The 18,081-nt window shown below is 51.4% G+C and overlaps 1 protein-coding gene across 7 annotated transcripts in view; it reads left to right on the plus strand.

Moving 5' to 3' along the window:
* The window catches only part of GRAMD2A (GRAM domain containing 2A), a gene marked incomplete at its 3' end in the record, with an annotated part of 37,662 nt that extends 22,010 nt beyond the window's left edge, over nt 1-15,652 (plus strand). For 3 of the 7 annotated variants that reach the window (XM_084782685.1, XM_084782690.1, XM_084782691.1), the window contains exons 2-12: nt 4,889-4,981; nt 6,003-6,060; nt 6,359-6,434; nt 6,978-7,081; nt 7,705-7,803; nt 8,091-8,162; nt 8,622-8,717; nt 10,119-10,263; nt 10,506-10,602; nt 13,107-13,211; nt 13,411-15,652. In XM_084782685.1, the coding sequence (XP_084638811.1) occupies nt 4,889-4,981; nt 6,003-6,060; nt 6,359-6,434; nt 6,978-7,081; nt 7,705-7,803; nt 8,091-8,162; nt 8,622-8,717; nt 10,119-10,263; nt 10,506-10,602; nt 13,107-13,211; nt 13,411-13,414 (949 nt within the window). Of the gene's footprint in view, nt 1-4,021; nt 4,167-4,888; nt 4,982-6,002; nt 6,061-6,358; nt 6,435-6,977; nt 7,082-7,704; nt 7,804-8,090; nt 8,163-8,621; nt 8,718-10,118; nt 10,264-10,505; nt 10,603-13,106; nt 13,216-13,410 lie in introns of those variants that run through there. The other 4 variants (XM_084782689.1, XM_084782687.1, XM_084782686.1 and 1 more) reach the window with 4 other exon arrangements.
* Nucleotides 15,653-18,081: the final 2,429 nt, after the last annotated feature.

Raw genomic sequence — 18,081 nt, forward strand, 5'->3', positions numbered from 1 at the left:
GCTGGGTAATCAGGGGAAGGGCTTCCCCTGGGAGAGGCTGCTCTGAAGAAGAAAGTGAGGCACTCAGCTGAGCTGGGTGGGGTAAAGTGGCAAACTGTGAGGGTAGGAAGACTTTTAGGGTTGGACATGGCGGTGAACTCTAATTCCAACACCGGGGAAGCAGAGGCAGGTACGTCTCTGTGAGATCCGGCTTGGTCTACATAGTGAGTGAGTTCCAGGACAGTGGGGCTGGGTAGTGAGACCCTTTCTCAAAAAACAGCAAAAAGAGTGGGGGAGGGGGGAGGGAGAGAAAGGGAGTGAGAGAAAGAGAGTGAAGGAGGGATGCAGAGAGAGAGAAAGAGAGACAGAGACAGAGAGAGTGAAAGAGTGTGTCAGTAAGTCAGGAAGATTAGGTGTGGCAGACACAGGTGGGGAACTGCAGGGCATTCTCTAGAGAAAGGTAGGGGCAGAACTGGCTGGCAGATGGCTGTGGTGGAGGAGAGACACAGTGTGTGAGGGTGAGGCTGGGGCAGGCATGGCGAGGCAGAAGTTGCCAGATTCCAAGGTGGGAAAAAGACAATAGTGGCCTGGGCTTGCCTGCTGTAGCAACAATGGAGGAACAGACGCTGTGATTAGGTTGTGGTCAGACTCTCAGAGTCATGTGGGCTGGAGAGAGAAGGAGTTGAGAGTCTTGGCTGGGGCTAACGGTGTGAGGGTAGGGCCTTTCCTAGATCCTGGGTGCTTAGAAAGAAGCAGTCCTAGCTGGGCGTGGTGGTGCACACCTGTAATCCCAGCACTCTGGGGGACAGAAACAGGCGGATCGCTGTGCGTTAGGGCCAGCCTGACCTACAAAGTGAGTCCAGGACAGCCAAGGCTACACAGAGAAACCCTGTCTTGTAGAAAGAAGGACGGAAGGATGAAAGGAAGGAAGCAGTCTTAGGGGTGGAGATCAGCTGGTGCGGAGCCCAGAGCTGAAGTTGGGGAGGCAATGGTTGCCCAGGGTAGGGATGTACATTTGGGAGTGTCTGTCTGGAGAGGATATTGACCCATGGGCCTGTCTGTGATGTCTGTGGGGGCAGCTAGCCCTGTATCCCTGGGTCCCACTCACTGGCCACCTTTTCTTGGCACTTCCCACTGCTGCTGCTGCTGTTGCCGCTGCTGCAGAGCTCACCCTGTTGCCCCGTGATAGACCCCAGAGCAGGAGTGGCAATAACCTCAGTAAGGTTCCAGGAAAGAAGGCATGGACAGGAGTTCTGCGCCTCAGTGGGGCTCCAGATTCCCCCTGTGCTGTGCCTGCTCCTAGGCTTGCCTGCCCTTAGACCCAGCTCAGCTCAGGAGAGAACCTTGTCTGAGTTTTCCAATCCTGGGTCCTCCCTTTACTGTTGAAAGATTTTGCCATTTCTCTGCTCCATCCTTTTCATGGCAGTAGTTAATGTGGATTTGAGGGAAGAAATACAAATTTCAGGCTGGAGAGATGGCCCAGTGGTCAAGGACATGGACTGCTCTTGCAGAGGAGCTGGGTTTGGTACCCAGCACTTACATTAGGCAGCTGACAGTCACCTGTAACTTCAGATCCAGGGGAGCCAATGCTTCTGGCTGCTGAGCACACTGCGCTAGTATTCAGACCATACTCAGGCATACACATATACACATTAATTTTTTTTTAATGTTAGATTACAGATTTCAGGATCCTGGACCCTGGTGTTAAATCCACAGTTTGAATACAGGGATGAGCGGGACTAAGAGCAGTGGGCCTGATTTGTGGCCCTTGGACTATGAGAAAATGCCTTCAGGAAAATTCGATGGCAGGGGGTAGGTGTCAGCTGCCAACAGTGTCAGGCAGAGGGTTGAGCACGATGTTCTTAACATTCCCTTCTGGTCCTCTCAGTCAAGTTGCCATGTGCCCTCCGGCCTGACAGGCTCTAATGTGAGTCCTAGATAGCCACTCAGCCCAAAGGTCTTCATACGCCATTGTTGCTACTATTTCTTTTTAATTTATTATTTTTTTCTGAGACAGGGTTTCTCTGTTTAGCCTTGGCTGTCCTAGACTCACTCTGTAGACCAGGCTGGCCTCGAACTCACAGTGATCCACCTGCCTCTGCCTCCCAAGTACTGGGATTAAAGGCGTGAGCCACCATATTTTTACTACATTTGTTTATATGTGTACACGAGCATGTGTGTGTATGATGCGGGTGACATCCGTGTGCTACTGCATGAGTGTGGATGTCAGAGGAAGATTTCGTGGGAATCAGTTCTTTACTTCTACCACGTGGCTCCCAGGGATTGGAGTCAGGTCTTCAGTTTAGTGGCAAACACTTTAACCCATGAGCCATCTCACCAGCTCTAAACCATGAGCTATCTCACCAGCTCTAACCCATGAGCCATCTCCCCAGCTCTTTTCTGTGTTTCACGACAGAGTCTTGACGTGTAGTTCTAGTTGGTTTGACCAGGGTAGCCTCAAGCATGCCGGGCTGTTGCCTCTGCCTCCCATGTGCTCGGATCACAGGTATGTGCTATGATGCTCAACTCTATCCCCCCCTCCCTTCCTTATTCTTTCTTTCTTTCTTTCTTTCTTTCTTTCTTTCTTTCTTTCTTTTGAGACAGGGTTTCTCTATGTAGCTTTGGCTGTCCTAGACTCACTCTGTAGATCAGGCTTGCCTCGAACTCACAGCAATCTTCCTGCCTCTGCCTCCCAAGTGTTAGGATTAAAGGCGTGCGCCACCACCCAGCAACTTTTTTTTTTTTAACCATTCAGCAACTTTTAGGGAATTTTTTTTTAATGGATGATTTCAATCATTTGTAAATGCTTTTTGTCTACCATATTCTCTACTGCAAACATGAAAAGTTAAGAGAAAGCCCCTCTGCAAGTGAAAAGTGATGAAGCCAAACACCCAGAAACTACCCTTAGGAACCCAAGGGTCAAATCACTAATATAGTGTCATTTTACTCAGGAAGTACAGTCCTGTCTCGTTTAACCACAGAGAAATATTCCATTGTGCAAACATGGTGCAAGGAACCAAGACAGCGATGATGTCACCGGGTAGGGTAATCTCAGGGAACTAGATATGAGTTGCTCATCACTGGATGAAACTTCATGCAGTAGAGAACTGCGTGTGGTGACATACGTGTGAGGCCGAGTACAAGGGTCACCAGGTCACCTGTGACTCGGCCAGTTTTATGAATGAGGTTGCCTGTCTCTTGTCAGGGCTGTTACCTGACCGATGCAGTGTTGGGGTTGGGGAGCATCAGACTGGAAAAGCTGGGTCCTGGGAGATGTTGGGCTAAGTCTGTGATTCTGTTTTAAAGAAGACGCTGTGTTTGTTTGTTTGCATGTGCATATGAGGGCACACAAGTGTGTTGCAGCTGTGCATGCACATATGTGTACGCACACGAGGAGGCCAAAGATCAGCCTCGGTGGCATTCCTCAGGAGCTGACCTCGTGTTTTGTTTTGGTTTTGGTTTTGGTTTGTTTTTTGTTTTGTTTTGTTTTGTTTTGTTTTTCGAGACGGGTTTCTCTTGTAGCCCTGGCTGTCCTGGACTTGCTTTGTAGACTAGGCTGGCCTCAAACTCACAGTGATCTGCCTGCCTCTGCCTCCCGAGTGCTCTGATTAAAGGCGTGGGCCACCACGCCCGGCATGGAATTAAGGAAATTGTGTTTTTTGAGATGGGGTCTCTCATCGGCCTGGAATTTGGCTGGCTGCCCAGTGAGCCCACTTCCTGTCTCTGCTTCCGCAGTACTGGGATTATAATGTGTGTCCCCGGTGCCCGGTGTTTTCACGTGGGTTCTGAGGTTTGATCTTTGTCTTCCTGTTTGCAAAGGAGCATTTTGCACGCTGAGCCTGAAAAGGGAGCTTTGCCTTGGTCCAGGCGCAAAACTGAGAGTGTAGCCAAGGCTACACACAGGGAAACCCTGTCTCCGAAAAGCCTTGGGGATTCTCAGGCTTCCGGTTCCAGCTGTTCGCATAGAGCGCGGGGGTGGGGGTGGGGGTGGGGGGGTGGGGGGTGGGGGCAGCACGCAGGACTTTGTTAGAGCCTAGACTTTGAACTGCCCTGTGTTGAGCCTGCTTCCCGGCCACCCCTCTTCACTTGAGAACGCCTGAGCACGCTCAGTTGGGGTTAGGCCAACATCTCAGGCTTTACTGATGGAAAAGCGGGAATGGGGGCTCCTAGTCTTGCCCGTGGAACTGGTGAGTGGAGGCAGGACCTCACAGGCTCGGCGAGCGGGGGGGGGCTACCTGCCCACGGGAAGAGCATCTCCTTCCTCCTGGGACAGTTCTAAGCTAGTTTGGCTGCCGTGGCTGAGGTTCTCCGGTTGTCTGTAGGTGACTGAGGCCACCACTTCCTAGTCTGGGGCAGCCCCACCGCTCCCAGTTACACTCACTTGTGCGTTGACTGGAATCCACCTTCCACATGTCTAATGGTTGATAAAGGATCCTGTGCCACAGCGGCCTTTCCCAGAACCTGATAGTTTACAGTTGCTGTCCTTCCTCCAGGGTGGGGCTGGAGGCGCTGCTCCAGCTAAAAGGAGGCAGACAAGCTGATTTCCCCCACCCCCCACCCCGGGGCCAGGCATTAACTAAACTTTAGATTTTCAAGCAATACGCTGTGGGAGACACCAGTGACAAAATGCAAACGAAGGTTATATAATTTTGCCTGCCAAATTGGCAGAGGTGAGAAAAGGCTAATATATTCAGAGTAGTGTTAGGATGTGGGGAAATGAGTTCCCTCTCAGAATGCTGCTCACTGGGGCACAGCATTTTGAAGGTGGCTCCAAATTATGACATCTTAAACTTTACCCTGTTCATCAAGCAAGAGTAGAGGACAGAGCAGCTGCCCTGGACACAGCGCGGCTAATAAGGAAAAGAAGCACCCAAACTCCCCTTTCTTACATGAACACGTTTCTCTCTAGCAACCAGCAAATGCATGGAAAGATGGCACCTCTAAAGAGCTCCGCGCCTTGCACAGAGAAACCAGGAAGAGTCCAGGAGTCACCAGATAACAGGTGAGGCCCCTTCCCAGTTAGAAAGAAGTCTGGAGCTGCTACCGAGGGGACCTTAGGGGGCCGGGAAGAGGCCTCAGTCATCAAAGCGCTGTCCAAGCATGAGGAGCTGAATTCAGTCTCAGAGCCCATAGGAAAGGAAGATTGTGGTGATGTGTGTTTGTAATTCTGGTGCTGTGGAGGTAGAGACAGAGACAGGAGGGTCCCTGAGGTCTGCTGGACAGCCAGTCTAGCCCAATTGGACTGGTGAGAGATCCTGCTTTAAAAGAGGTAGATAGCTTTCCTAAGGGTGACACACAAGGGTGTCCTCTGACCTACACACACACACACACAATCATACATACATTCACACTTGCACACATATGAATATAAAACAGAGAGAGGGACCTTAAGATTGAGTCAGGCAGGACCCCTTAGTGTGCCTTGTAGGGTGGGCACAACCTGCTGAAGCCTCTGCCTCCCACCCTCCAGCCTGCCCCAGTGCATTGGATGTGGCAGGGGCCAGGCTTCTCGGGTTACTGGTCTCCACCTGTCCTGGGGCCAACCCAGCCAGGGCAAAGCTTTGTATTTCACCGCGTTCTTTCCTGCTCAGTCAGTTGAGTGTCCTGAGTGCCTCGCTGAGGCTGCAAGGAGGGCGGCAGATCTGTGCGGATCATGGCCCTGGAGCTGAGAGTCTAATGCTTCCATCTTGTACGCCGCCGAACTGTGGTCCCTGGACCCATGTTGCTTGTGCCTCTGCCCACTCCTTGGCTGGAGAAATTAGCATCTCGGGGTCCTGGGGCTCAGGCCAAGCATACCTTTGCGGGAGTGACGCTCAGATCCGCTTGGGAAGGGGCCTTCCCAGAGACGAGCGGTGTGCATGCAGTTCCTACCATTTTACCGTGTGTCTTAGAGAAGAGCTTAGAGAAGAGCTCCCATCTCTGCTCCAATCTTCTGGCTCAAAGCCAGGTCAGAATTGGCACCGAGGGTGCATGGGCAGGACTCAAGGGTTCCTTGTCCCTGGGATGGAATGTCTCCTTTGCAGTATGCCCTGGTCTGAAGGCTCGAAGGGTGAACAGATAAAGAAGTACGGCCGGGAAGGGGTAAGTGTGTGTGCGTGGGGGGGGGGGGCTGCCTTTGTACTGCTCACTGAGGGAGGCGCCCCGGGATGCCCATACTCACTATTGACCCCTTGGCCACCAGGCTGGTTGACAGGAACCCAGGGGACCTGAGTGAGTGCCCTTGCCTTGGTGGAGATGGTGTGTCCCCGCTAGTCTCTGGTTCCCTATCAGGACTCGGCACTAATAGGAGCCGAGCTGGGGCATGTTCTCCTGGTGGCTGGAACAAGGCCCTGTGGTGGTCTGATCTCCAGCCTCTCAGAGTTGGGCCTTGTGTTTGCAGACACTCCTGGGCAAATACAACCAGCAGTACCACAGACTGTTTAAAGACATCCCCTTGGAGGAGATGGTTCTCAAAGGTGAGCTGTTTCCAGTGCTCAGGCCTTTACTTGTTAGCCCTTATGCTTAATTTACATATGGGGACAGTTTAGATGCGGTTGGTCCTTTTTTCTTCAAGAGCATGAGGAGACAGGGTGGGTTGGGATGTGGAGTGGAGACGTGCACGTTTGCTTGAGGAAAGGTAAGACTGTTAGCGTTCTGCTCTCCTCTTATCCGTGAGTGCTGACCCTTGCCTCTCACTTAGCATGTAGGAATATTTATCCAATCTAGACCCTTCTCTGGGCAGGGTAAAGCCTCTTTCTGAGGTAACAGAAATCCAGGGCTGGAGCCCCGGACAGGAAGTTGCTCAGACCTTGTGGGTAACGGAGAAAGAGGAAACATAAAGCAGTCTGATGGTGTGGAGTGGGACACTCAGGATTCTTAAAAGAACCCTTTGAGTGCTTGTGGGATAGATTGTTTGGCGGGGGTGGGGGGGTGGGAGACAGTAGAGGCCGAGGGCAGGTGAAAAGGAGGGTGCTCTGGGTTAACCTTGCTCATGGCTCTTTTCTCCTGTGGCTTCTCAGCGTGTTCCTGTGCCCTCCAGAGAGACCTTCTTCTCCATGGCCGGCTCTATATCTCCCCCAACTGGCTCTGTTTCCATGCCAGCCTCTTTGGCAAGGATATCAAGGTAGTAAAGGGGATAAGGGTTGCTATTACCCAGAAAGGCTTCTGCTGGGGACCAGGGAAGGGACAGCCTCCTGGCCTGTGGACATGCCTCTGGCCATTGCTGTCCCTCAGTGTGCTCAGCACAGGTTGACGGCAGCATCAGGGTCTCTCATTCCACCTTCAGGGACGTAGCTCCCCTTCTAAAGCACAGGCCCCGAGCTTGATCCCACATCTGAACGGTTGACAGCTCAGTTATGTTGCCTTCAGCTGTCTCAGAAATGCTCTCAGGGTCAGCGTGTGCTGTCATTTTTAGGGGGAGTCACTAGTGTGACTAAGAGCCAGCTCAAGGGACTCCGAGTCTGAAGCAGTGAGTTATCAAGGCTGGGGGAGGAGGTCAGGATAGCTGGAAGGGGTCCCCTCCACCCAATGAGAAGGTGGAAGGTCTCAATGCCGCCTGCTACCACACACAGACGTGGCTTCACCAGGCTGTGCGGTATTTCCTGAGTGCTCGACATGTCTGTCCCTTGCCCCAGTGCAGAGAGCCGAGGGCCTGTGTTCTTAGGGGTTAGTCCTGACAGAAACATATCTCTCTCTCTCTCTCTCTCTCTCTCTCTCTCTCTCTCTCTCTCTCTCTCTCTCTCTCAGGTGGTCATTCCTGTGGTATCTGTGCAGTTGATCAAAAAGCACAAGATGGCACGGCTCCTTCCCAATGGACTGGCCATCACTACCAACACCAGCCAGAAGGTCTGTGAGTCTCTGGGCCAACATCTGTCCTTTTCCGCATCATAGCTCCAGAAACTCACGGCCCGGTGCTGCCCTGTTCCCAGGCCTTGACCTCTCCTTGCCCTGTAACTTTCCAGCAGACGTTTCAAGCTTACGAGCTAGAAGAAACTTTCCCAGGTTGGAGGTCTTATTGGGTCTCAAAGCCACATGGACATCCAGGCTCACTCGCAATCCATGGACCTGACCTACTGGTACAGCAAAGAGTCCCATCTCACTCAAGTCCTTTCTGTTTTCTTTTCATGTCCCAGTACGTCTTTGTGTCTCTGCTCTCCCGGGACAGTGTCTATGACATGCTGAGGAGAGTCTGCACTCACTTACAGGTATGGAACCCAGAGGTGAGGGCTGAGCTGGGAGGCTGCACCCAGGGCTTTTAGGGCAGATTAGCCTGTCCCTCTAGCATTGGGGAATGAGGGGGGACCTGAAAGTTGGGGCTCAATCCACCAGAGGCTGCATTTGGACCTTGCATTGCCAAGCATATCTTTTGGCTTGTCCTTGTGCGTCCTCATATGTACGTCTGCCCTTGCCTATGCCTCCTCAGTGTACACATAGATAGGGCCGTCTGCTGCTTCTCAGCATGTCCTCTGGGCAAGGTGAGGGAGGAGGAGGAGGCAGGGGCACGGGAGATGAGTTCTCTGGGATTTGCCCCTCTACACTAGTACAAAACACCCCCTACCCACCCACCGCGCACAAACGCTGTGACCAGCACTCCGCCTGACACCCAGAGCTTATTTGCAGGGGCCTCCCTGTATTTGATTGGGCCTTTTCCCTTTCCTCTCCAGCCCTCCAGCAAGAAGAGTCTGAGTGTAAGGAGATTTCCGGAGGAAGCCAAGTGCGAGTCTCCGGTGAGAGCTGAGGCTGGGAGCGAGAGCCTGAGAGTGAGCCGGCCTTCAAAACTTTGGGGCCGCCACGTAGAATTAGCACACACACTAGCGCCAGCGGCCACTCTGGGCCAGAGGGTGTCCTAGACCGCGCGCCATGTAGACAACAGAGGTCCCCAGTGGGGTTCCTGACTTTGAACAAAGGTCTATCCCTTAAGCACTGCGAGTCCCGAGCCAAATGGATGCAAAGCCAGTCTTCTGTCACCTGTTGGTGGAGGAAGGAGGACTTTCAAAGCCGCAGACATCTTTTTAGACAAGGACTCCAGAGCCAGGCACTGGAGAGGTGGTTCAGTGGTTAAGAGCAGTTGCTGCTCTTGCAGAGGACCCGAGTTCAATTCCCAGCACCCACGTGGTGGTTCACAACCATCTGTAACTCTAGTCCTAGGGGATCCAATGCCCTCTTCTGGCCTCTCCTGAGCTAGCTGAGTACATGTGGTTACACAGACATACACGCAGACCCCGCCTCACCCGCAAACCGTTATAAACAGAAAAAAGGGCCCCAAGGGTTGTCACTGACAAGCCAGACTTCCACTTGGCTGATACTCCAGCAGTTCCCTTGAGGAGCCGAGGCCCTGTGTAGGGAGAGCTGAGTCTTGAGGGCAGAGATGGAGCAGCAATAACCTCAACGTGTGTGGTGCCTCCTCAGTAACTATTAAGCATTTAGCCAAGCATGCAGGGGACAGAACACCATGCGAGGGACAGAAGGCAATGTTCCCTTTTGTACTGATGAGAGCTGTGAGTCCCCTCTGCTAAGGTCAGTGGCTTGTTCACCGTTAGAGACTGAATTAGAAGAGGCCTTCATTTGTACTGTCTGAGGCAGTCTTGACCTCAGATCTGGCCATGTACCTGGGTTGTCTGACCTCAGATAGCTACTGTACCTCTTCACTGTGGTCTTCAAGGATAGTGCTGGGGGGAGGGGCCTCATTTTCTGACGGTGGCTCAGCTGCTGGTGAGGTACCCATGCTCACACGAGGAGCTCCAATTAAACTCAGGGGTTTAAAAACAATAACAAAAAGACAACAGACATGAAAGTAGGAGTGGGGCTGGCTGCGAAGACGAACCGGATCAGCTGGGTGGGTGGGAGGGGGAAAGGTAGCGGGAGACGTAGGGTTACAATGCACTGTGGAGACGTATGAAATTGTTTAAAACTATGTAAAACTCAACCAAATGACTTTCTAGTAATAATATTGTATGATATAATTACAGCCATTAATTAATACATAAAAGATGTTATCTGGCAGAGGGATGTCACAGCCAGAGAGTAGCTAGGAGAGACATGTTGTCTTTACATCCCACTCCTGAGTAGGCATCTGAATGGGCAATAGCTGGGGAAAATCCTCATAACCCTGGAGTGGCCTCCTCAGGACAAGGGACACTCACATTGTGTCTTCTCTGCAGGAAGTCCTTATCCCTGAGATGAAGTGGAGAAAAGTGTGCCCGGCCTCCCCATCCCCGCCACTCCCAGACACCATCTCTTGTGTCTCCCGGATACTCACAGACTCCACAGATAGCTGCTTCCCCCCCAGGAAGCCACCAGCGTCTGGTGAGTTCAGAATCTCCGTCAGTGGCAACTGCTTGCTAAGGCTCAACCTTTTTTCTTCTATGCGAAGAGCCCTGCGTGGCCAGCCAGGCTTCTGAGAGCTCTTTCTTTCTTTCTCCAAATCGTTATGGAAAGTCCAAGAGCCCAGGCAGCTTCAGCACATGACGGGAGGGGGAGCTGCCCCACTCTGCTTGGGACCCCTCGTGCCCCAGGAAGATGCCCCCCGAGCCGCTCTCCCATTGCAGAGACCGTCTGTGAGGAAGACGCCTTGGAGGAAGAGCCCAGCACGGAGCAGGAATTGAGGCTGTGGGATTCCCAGCTCCTCAAAGTCATCTTTGTGATGTAGGTGTCTGTACTGCATGCGGAGGTGGTGGTGATTAGGGTGTTTGAGCTCGGGGATTGGGGGGTGGTGTTGCGGTTGTTACCTAGATTCGAGGGAATGCTCCAAATCAACTCCAAGCTCTTGGGTGGTTTCTGAAGGCCTCACGGCCCATCCTTCCGGCTTCATTCCTGAGTTCCTGTATTTAGGCTTCAGGCAGTGCTCTGGCAAGGGGCAGAGTAAACTACTGAGGAAGGGATAAGCTGCTACCCTGGCTTGGAGAGAGAGGGTGCTAACAGAATTGAGGAGGCCGTCAGATAACTGAGAGAAATGCTAGCCAGGGAAACAGTCTTCCCACTGCCTTCCATTTTAGGACCCTGGCTTGTCTGCATCCCTTTCTCCTATTAGCTCTGTGTTAGCCTCGGCTGTCCTGGACTCACTTGTACACCAGTCTGGCCTCGAACTTACAGTGATCTACCTGCCTCTGCCTCCTGAGTGTTGGGGTTAAAGGCGGGCTCCACCACGCCTGGCCTTTTTTGTTTTAAACATATGCATATATGTATGCATGTTCAAATGTATGTGAGTGCATGTACATAGCCTGTGCACATGGAAGCCATAGGTTAACACGAGGTGTCTTTCCTGATGGCTCTCCATCTTATGTATCAAGGCAGGGTCTCTCATTTGACCCTGGGAGAGAGGCTATGGTTGTTCCCCAAGCCGTCACCTAGGGCCATAGAGTGCGGCTGGAGGAGGAGCCTGATGTGCAGAAATCAGATGAAAAAGCAGAAGAGTTCCCAGAGTTCTGGACAGGGCCTGGGGCTGGGCCACCTCCAGACATTAGCCAGGCCTTACCTTCCAATTGGCAAAGGGCCTCTGCTCTGGATATTGGGAGAGAGTAAAGGGAGTGAGGAAGAAAAAGGAAGGCAGATGACGGAAAAGACACATTTACTTGGCAGAGGTTTCAACTTGTGGCTCTTATGCCTGAGTAAGCTTAGCAAGCAGCTGTGTACTCAGTGCTACGGGTCTCAGAAAAAAGAGTGAAGTGGGTAAGGGGAGATAGGAAAGGTCACCCCGAGAGAGAGGCGCTGGGCTGGGGGACTCCAAATCCTCTTCCCAGTCTTGGCACCAAATGTTAGAGGGACACTGATAGAGGCAGGAGAGGGCACATCCAGAACAGAACTGTTCCTAGAAATCACAACAGCTGAAGGGCCGCAGCCATTGGGTTTGGTGTGTGGCCTCAAAATCTTCCACCAGGGTCATCATGAGTCAAATCAGCTTTCCTGTCTGGACTTTCTCAGTCCACCAAAGAAAGGCTTTTAGGTAGTTAACCCTTTGTCATCCACATCCTCTGTCTCTGCAGGTTTGATTTTCAACCTCAGCCCCTCTAGGGGAATGGGCCTGCTGCCTTACAGAGTGACATCACCTTAATGGCCGCTGGAGGGAGGGGGTATAGGAAGAGCCAAGGTGGCTAGTAAGAGCGAAAGTAGAAGACACTTTTGGGTGTCTGTCTATGGCTTCCTCCATGGTTCAGCCAAAGGGCCTGGAATTCCTGCTATCTGTAAGGACATTTTGGTGAGAATGAGGCTCACGCCATCTCTGTGGCAGCGAAGAGGAAGAATGTCAGGGCCTGTTTAATGAGCAGGAGCAAAGGGCTCGCTAAGCCCTCCAGTATGGGGACCAGGATGGCTCTGATGCCATTTCTGCTGAGCCTCCACCAATCCCCTTTCTTCAGGAGAAAAGCTTAACTCCTAGCCATGTACACGATGTTCACGCCTGTAATCCCGTGCTGTAACACGCGGGCTATGGCAGGAAGACCATGGATTTGAGGCCAGTCTGGACTACTTAATAACTCCCAGGCCAGGCTGGGATATGTATTCAGAGCATCTCAAAAAGCAAACCAAGCTAGGCAGTGGTGGTGCATGCCTTTAATCCCAGCACTTGGGAGGCAGAGGTAGGCGGAGAGCTGTGAGTTTGAGGCCAGCCTGGTCTACAAAAGCGAGTCCAAAACAGTCAAGGCTACACAGAGAAACCTTGTCTCAAAAAAACAAAAAAACAAACAAAGCAAACAAAACCAAAAAAACAATGGGAGATATAACTCAGCTGAAGGGTTCTGGCCTAGGGTCCACAAAGCCCTGGGTTTGACCCCCAGCACTGTATAAACCAGGCATGGTGGCACCTACAATCCTAGCAGTTGGAAGGTGGAAGCAGCAGGCTCAAGATTTCAAGGCCGTCTTTGACTACATATCTTGTCTGAGGTCAGCCTGGACTGCATGTAAGCCTGTCTCAACAAAACAAAACAAAACAGGGGCTGGAGAGATGGTCCAGGAGTTCTGTTTCCTAGCAGCCATGTGGGACAGTTCACAACCACCTGTAACTCCAGTCCTAGGTGACCTGATGCTCTCCTCTGGCCTCTGTGGGCACCTGTGCGTGCACACACACACATACAAATAAAACAAATCTTTAAATCAAAGCAAAGCCAGAGACTCCAAGAACAAACGTCGAGCCCTCGCTGCCCCTGTCTCCCCAGGATCTGCTTCTTGCTGGCATCCTCGTCCTATCTGGCATTCCGAATCTCCCGGCTGGAACAGCAGTTATGTTCCTTGAACTGGGGTGGTCCACTCCCAGGGGACAGGTGAGGCCCTTTCTCTTCCTAATACCTTTGGGATTGGAGGTAGAAGGTAAGGACCAGGCTGCCACAACCTTGACTGGACTCGGCCCTAAGCAAGGTTGGGTATGTGTGCAGGGCACTACAGATCTCACTCTGGCCCGCTGTCCCGGGGAACAGGGTCTCTGGGCCTTTCCTCTGATCTCAGCTTCTCTCCTGTGTACAGGTAACAGCCACCTGGTCTTCATCCCCACACCTTCTTCACGGATGCTCTGGGTGCTGTCTCTACCAAAGGATTCCTGGGGAGTTATACTGAGGCTGTGCTGGGACTGAGAATGAAAGAACATATTCTCGATCCTTCCTCCAGCCCCTCCCCCAACACTTTGTCCCTCAGTGAGTGATCTGAAGTTGTTCCTGTTTACAGATTAACTGGCTCCTACAATTTTTGGACTCAAACAAAATGTTAGAGTGTGTGTGTGTGTGTGTGTGTGTGTGTGTGTGTGTGTGTATCAGTTGAGAAGTTCTGTACACTAAGCTTCAGCGACCACTTAAGTGATAGAAAACATTAACTTGGTTTTTTTTTTTTTTTTTTTTTTTTGTAAGCAATGGTTCTGGCACAATGACAGAGCCCTGGGGACCACCCCCAGGGACAAAGGGCATACTTTGCTACCTGGATTGCTGCTTGTTGTCACATGACATACTCCAGTACATGGTGTGTGGACGCTTGGGGGATAATAGAGGCACAGACTGCCTGTGTGAGCTCTGCTGCCTCCCAGATTCTGTGATCCCACTCAGACCCCTCAGAACCTTCGCTCTGAACCCCACAGGACTTCGCTGCGGGGAGCCAGGCACTGGGGCCTGTGAGAAGGCTGGGATGTGGGTGGAGAAGAGAGTTCATGGCTGGCCCTTTGCAAGAGGCCCGCCTTGGTGCCCTGAGCTGTGTGACTGGGCTGGCCCTGGAAGAGCTTGTTAGCTGCATTTGGGAATGTGCCGCCTGCAGGAGAGGAAAGGGCTGAGGCTGAGGTCAGAGATCCCCGAATCCCCGTTCTGGGCAGTCCCTCTTTGGCAGGACAAAGGAACAAGGACTTTGGTATCCCCAGTGCTCACAGACGCTTCCAAGGTCTTGGACATAAGCAACAGGAAGGCAGGGAATTTGACGTAAGGGCCGGCAGTTGGTGTACTTTCCTGTACAGCCAACTGCATTTGTCAGGGCGGCTTGACTGGGCAGTGGCATCCAACAGTGTTGGGCCCTTCTTGGCAGAGCTCGCTCATGCCAGCTGCAGGACTGTAGTCACCATATGCTACAGGCTACTTGTGGGATCCAGTCATCATAAATAAGGTAGAAGTGTCCCAGGTGGGACAGGGTTAGTGCAGAGAGCAGGTGCAGAGATCTCCGACCCTCTTGGGGAAAAGATCGGTAAGAGGTAGATGGCTTTGCCAGAATCTTCCTCTGTCTAGTTTTTTTTTTTTTTTCTAAAAGGAGCTCTTGTTCATCTCTTCAGGACTCTCATCTGCAAAGACAGTGCCTTTGAAGGGTCTAGAAGGGCCTTAGGGAGGAAGCCAGAGGTTATCAAGGAAAGGCATCAAAGCACAGGCGGTGGGTGGGAATTGTGCTAGGAATAGGCACTTTTTCTCTTCTCTTGTGCTGGGAGGTTAACTGGGGGGAAATTACAAATCCAAGCAGTGCTAGAGAGAGGACAATAGGTGACAACTCCCTGAGCTCAGACTAAAGATCTCTTCCTCAACTCCCAATGCTGGTTTCTGGATTGAATGTGGAACCCAGCCGTGTATGTTGTTTGTAGCAAATCTATACATCTCAGGTGAAACTCAGTGTCCATCTGGCTCTTCTCCCAGGGCCACGCCATCTAATGCCCATCCTTTTATGTGCACCCCTTTCATTTTAACCACTCCCCATTACTCTTTCCCAACACATTTTCACGGAAACAATCTTCCTTGTCCCAGTGCTGTCCCTCCCTGGTCCCTGCCAAAAGGTGAGAGGACAAATCCACTCTCCGAGGCTTGCTAGGTTGAGCCAGGGTTCTTGAGAGGTGCCGAGTGGCTGTGGCAACATGCTGTGGAGAGCCTGGTCTCTAACCAAGGCTGGGAAAGGGCGGGCTGTAGGTAGCTGGCTTTGGGGGTACACTTGGGGCCAGGGCTGTGGGTGGCAGGGCGTGTCTCTGCCTCTGGAAGGCCCTTTCTCTTGTCCTCCTCTTTGTCCTGGTTCTGTTTCTCGGAGGAGCTATGTGTCAGCTGGGACTGCTCTGATCTGTGAGTGTTTGTACATTCCTGATTGCACTAGCCAATGCTCCTCTGATGCTCCAAGGGTTTGGTTCAGCAAGAGTGGCTTGTTCTACCGTGGCATTAGCCTTTGGAATTTAAAAAAGTTGGTTAAATATCAGATACTGAAAAAAAAACAAAAACAAAGAAAGAAATGTTTTTTAAAAATAAAATCCTTGATTTTTCTAGTGTCCTGTGGTGTGGAAGCTTACTTTTATCGTGTGTGTGTGTGTGTGCTGTGTGTGTGTGTTGTGTGTGTAAGCCAGAGGACAACTTTGTTGTTCCTCAGGCACCATCCACTTTCAGACAAGGTCCCTCCCTCTGTCTCTCTGTCTCTCTGTCTCTCTGTCTCTCTCTCTCTCTCTCTCTCTCTCTCTCTCTCTCTCTCTCTCTCCTTCCTCTAAACTTTTTATTGATTCTTTGTGAATTTCCCATCATGCACCCTAATCCTACTCATCTTCCCGTCTCTATCTACCCTCCACCCTTGCAATCTTCCCCCCTCACAGAAAACAAAACATAAAAAAAATAATACTTTTTAAAAATGTCTCTATGGAAGCTGCAGTGTGTCACACAGTATACCCTTTTGACCACACAACTTTGTTGTTGTTGTTGTTATTGTTTTTGGGTTTTGTTTTGTTTTTTGGCTTTTTCGAGACAGGATTTCTTTGTGTAGTCCTGGCTGTCCTGGACTCGCTTTGTAGACCAGGCTGGCATCGAACTCACAGTGATCCTCCTGCCTCTACCTCCCGAGTGCTGGGATTAAAGGCGTGCGACACCACGCCTGCTTGTCCACACTACGTGACTTGCAGATGTTTGTTTGCGATGAGTCATTGGTCCGGTTCGAGGCTCTGACTTTACTGGATCCTCTTGGATGTCCTGTTGTTGCCCTGTGTTGTGGAGATCCTGCAGCTTAGGTTCTGCAGGACCAGCCCCTTTTGTGCTCCAGCAGTTCACGGGGGAGGGGGAAGGGGGGTAGATGTTGAGGTGGGCTCTCAATGCACTGTAGGGAGTTGACAGTAGTCTAGAGTGGCCTAGCCAGTCCCAGTGAGCTCCTGTTTCCCCACCCCAGCACCACAGTTATAAGCATATCCCACCATCCTTGGCCTTTTTTGTGGTAAGATTGAACTCTGGCCATCATGCCTGTGTGGCGAGCACTTCACTGAGTCATCTCTTCAGTCTCCTTTTTTTCTCTCTCTCTCTCTGAGACAGGGTTTCTCTTGTGTTCCTGGCTGTCCTGGACTCGCTTTGTAGACCACGCTGGCCTCAAACTCAGAGATCCACCTGCCTCTGCCTCCCGAGTGCTGGGATTACAGGCCCATGGTGCGCCACCATGCCGGGCTCAGTCTCCATTTTTTATCTTAAAGGGTTTTTTTGTTTTGTTTATTTTGAGATCTTATTTGTATATGTATGAGTGTTTGCCTGCATGTCTGTGAACCATGTGTGTGAAATACCCACAGAGGCTAGAAGAGGGCGTGGTTTCCCCTGGGGCTGGAGTCTCAGACAGTTGTTAGACAGTAGTTAGGGTGCTGGGAATTGTAGCCACGTCCTCTAGAACAGCAGCCAATGCTCTTAACTGCTGAACCATGTCTCCAGCACACGCATACACCATTTTTGTCTTTTTTGAGACAAGGTTTCTCTGTGTAGCTCTGGCTGTCCTGGAACTCACTTGAGAAACCAGGCTAGCCTTGATCCAACAGAGATCCACCTGCCTCTGCCTTCCGAATGCTGGGATTAAAGACATGTTGCACTATGCCAAGCTGAAGAGATACTTTTTTTTTTTTTTTTTGAGACAGGGTTTCTCTATGCAACAGCTCTGGCTATCCTGGAACAGGCTGGCCTCGAACTCAGAGATCTGCCTGCTTTTGCCTCCTGAGTGCTGCGATTAAAGGCCTGTGCCACCACACCTGGCAAAGATACTCTTTATTATTTCTATACTATTTCTGTCTCTGTCTCTGTGTCATCTGTCTCTGTCTCTGTGTCTGTCTCTCTCTCTTACACACACACACACACACACACACACACACACACACACACACACACATACAAACACACACAAACATAGGCCAGATCAGACCCGATTAAAAGCAGATAAACGCAGGTTTATTAGGTACTGTTCCAGGCAAGTTCGCCAATCCCAAAGAAGAATGGGTCTTAGGAAGTCAATCCCTCGGCTAAAGCAGGGAGGTTTTATAGACCTTAGGTGAGTGGGGTGATGACATGTCAACTAGGAGCTGGGCTTGCCCAGGTGTGTTCAAAAGCTAAGCCCCTGGGTGAGCATTAGGTAGGCTAGCCATGTCAGAAAGGTGGGTTGCATAGGTTGCCAGAAATGCGGAACTGGGCTTTTAGCGCCTTTCCTTTGTTCAGTTTTCTCAATGAGGGAGGGGTTGGGGGAAGGTCAGACGTGGTTTCCCAGCTTGTGCAAGGGCAAGCAGGGGTTCCCAGCCAAACATCCTTCCTGACAAATCATCAAAAAGACTGGTGGAGTTTAAGGCACTCTTAGCATCTCATAACACTCTACAACCACACAGGACCTACAGAGCTGAGTCAGGCACACACAGAAGTATAAAGGTCATTGCCGGGCTAAAAAAATAAAAACAAAAAGCAAAAAGAAAGTAGAGGG

Source organism: Acomys minous, assembly GCF_964271855.1.
Source record: "Acomys minous genome assembly, chromosome: 5".
In the NCBI taxonomy this organism is placed as follows: Eukaryota; Metazoa; Chordata; class Mammalia; order Rodentia; family Muridae; genus Acomys; species Acomys minous.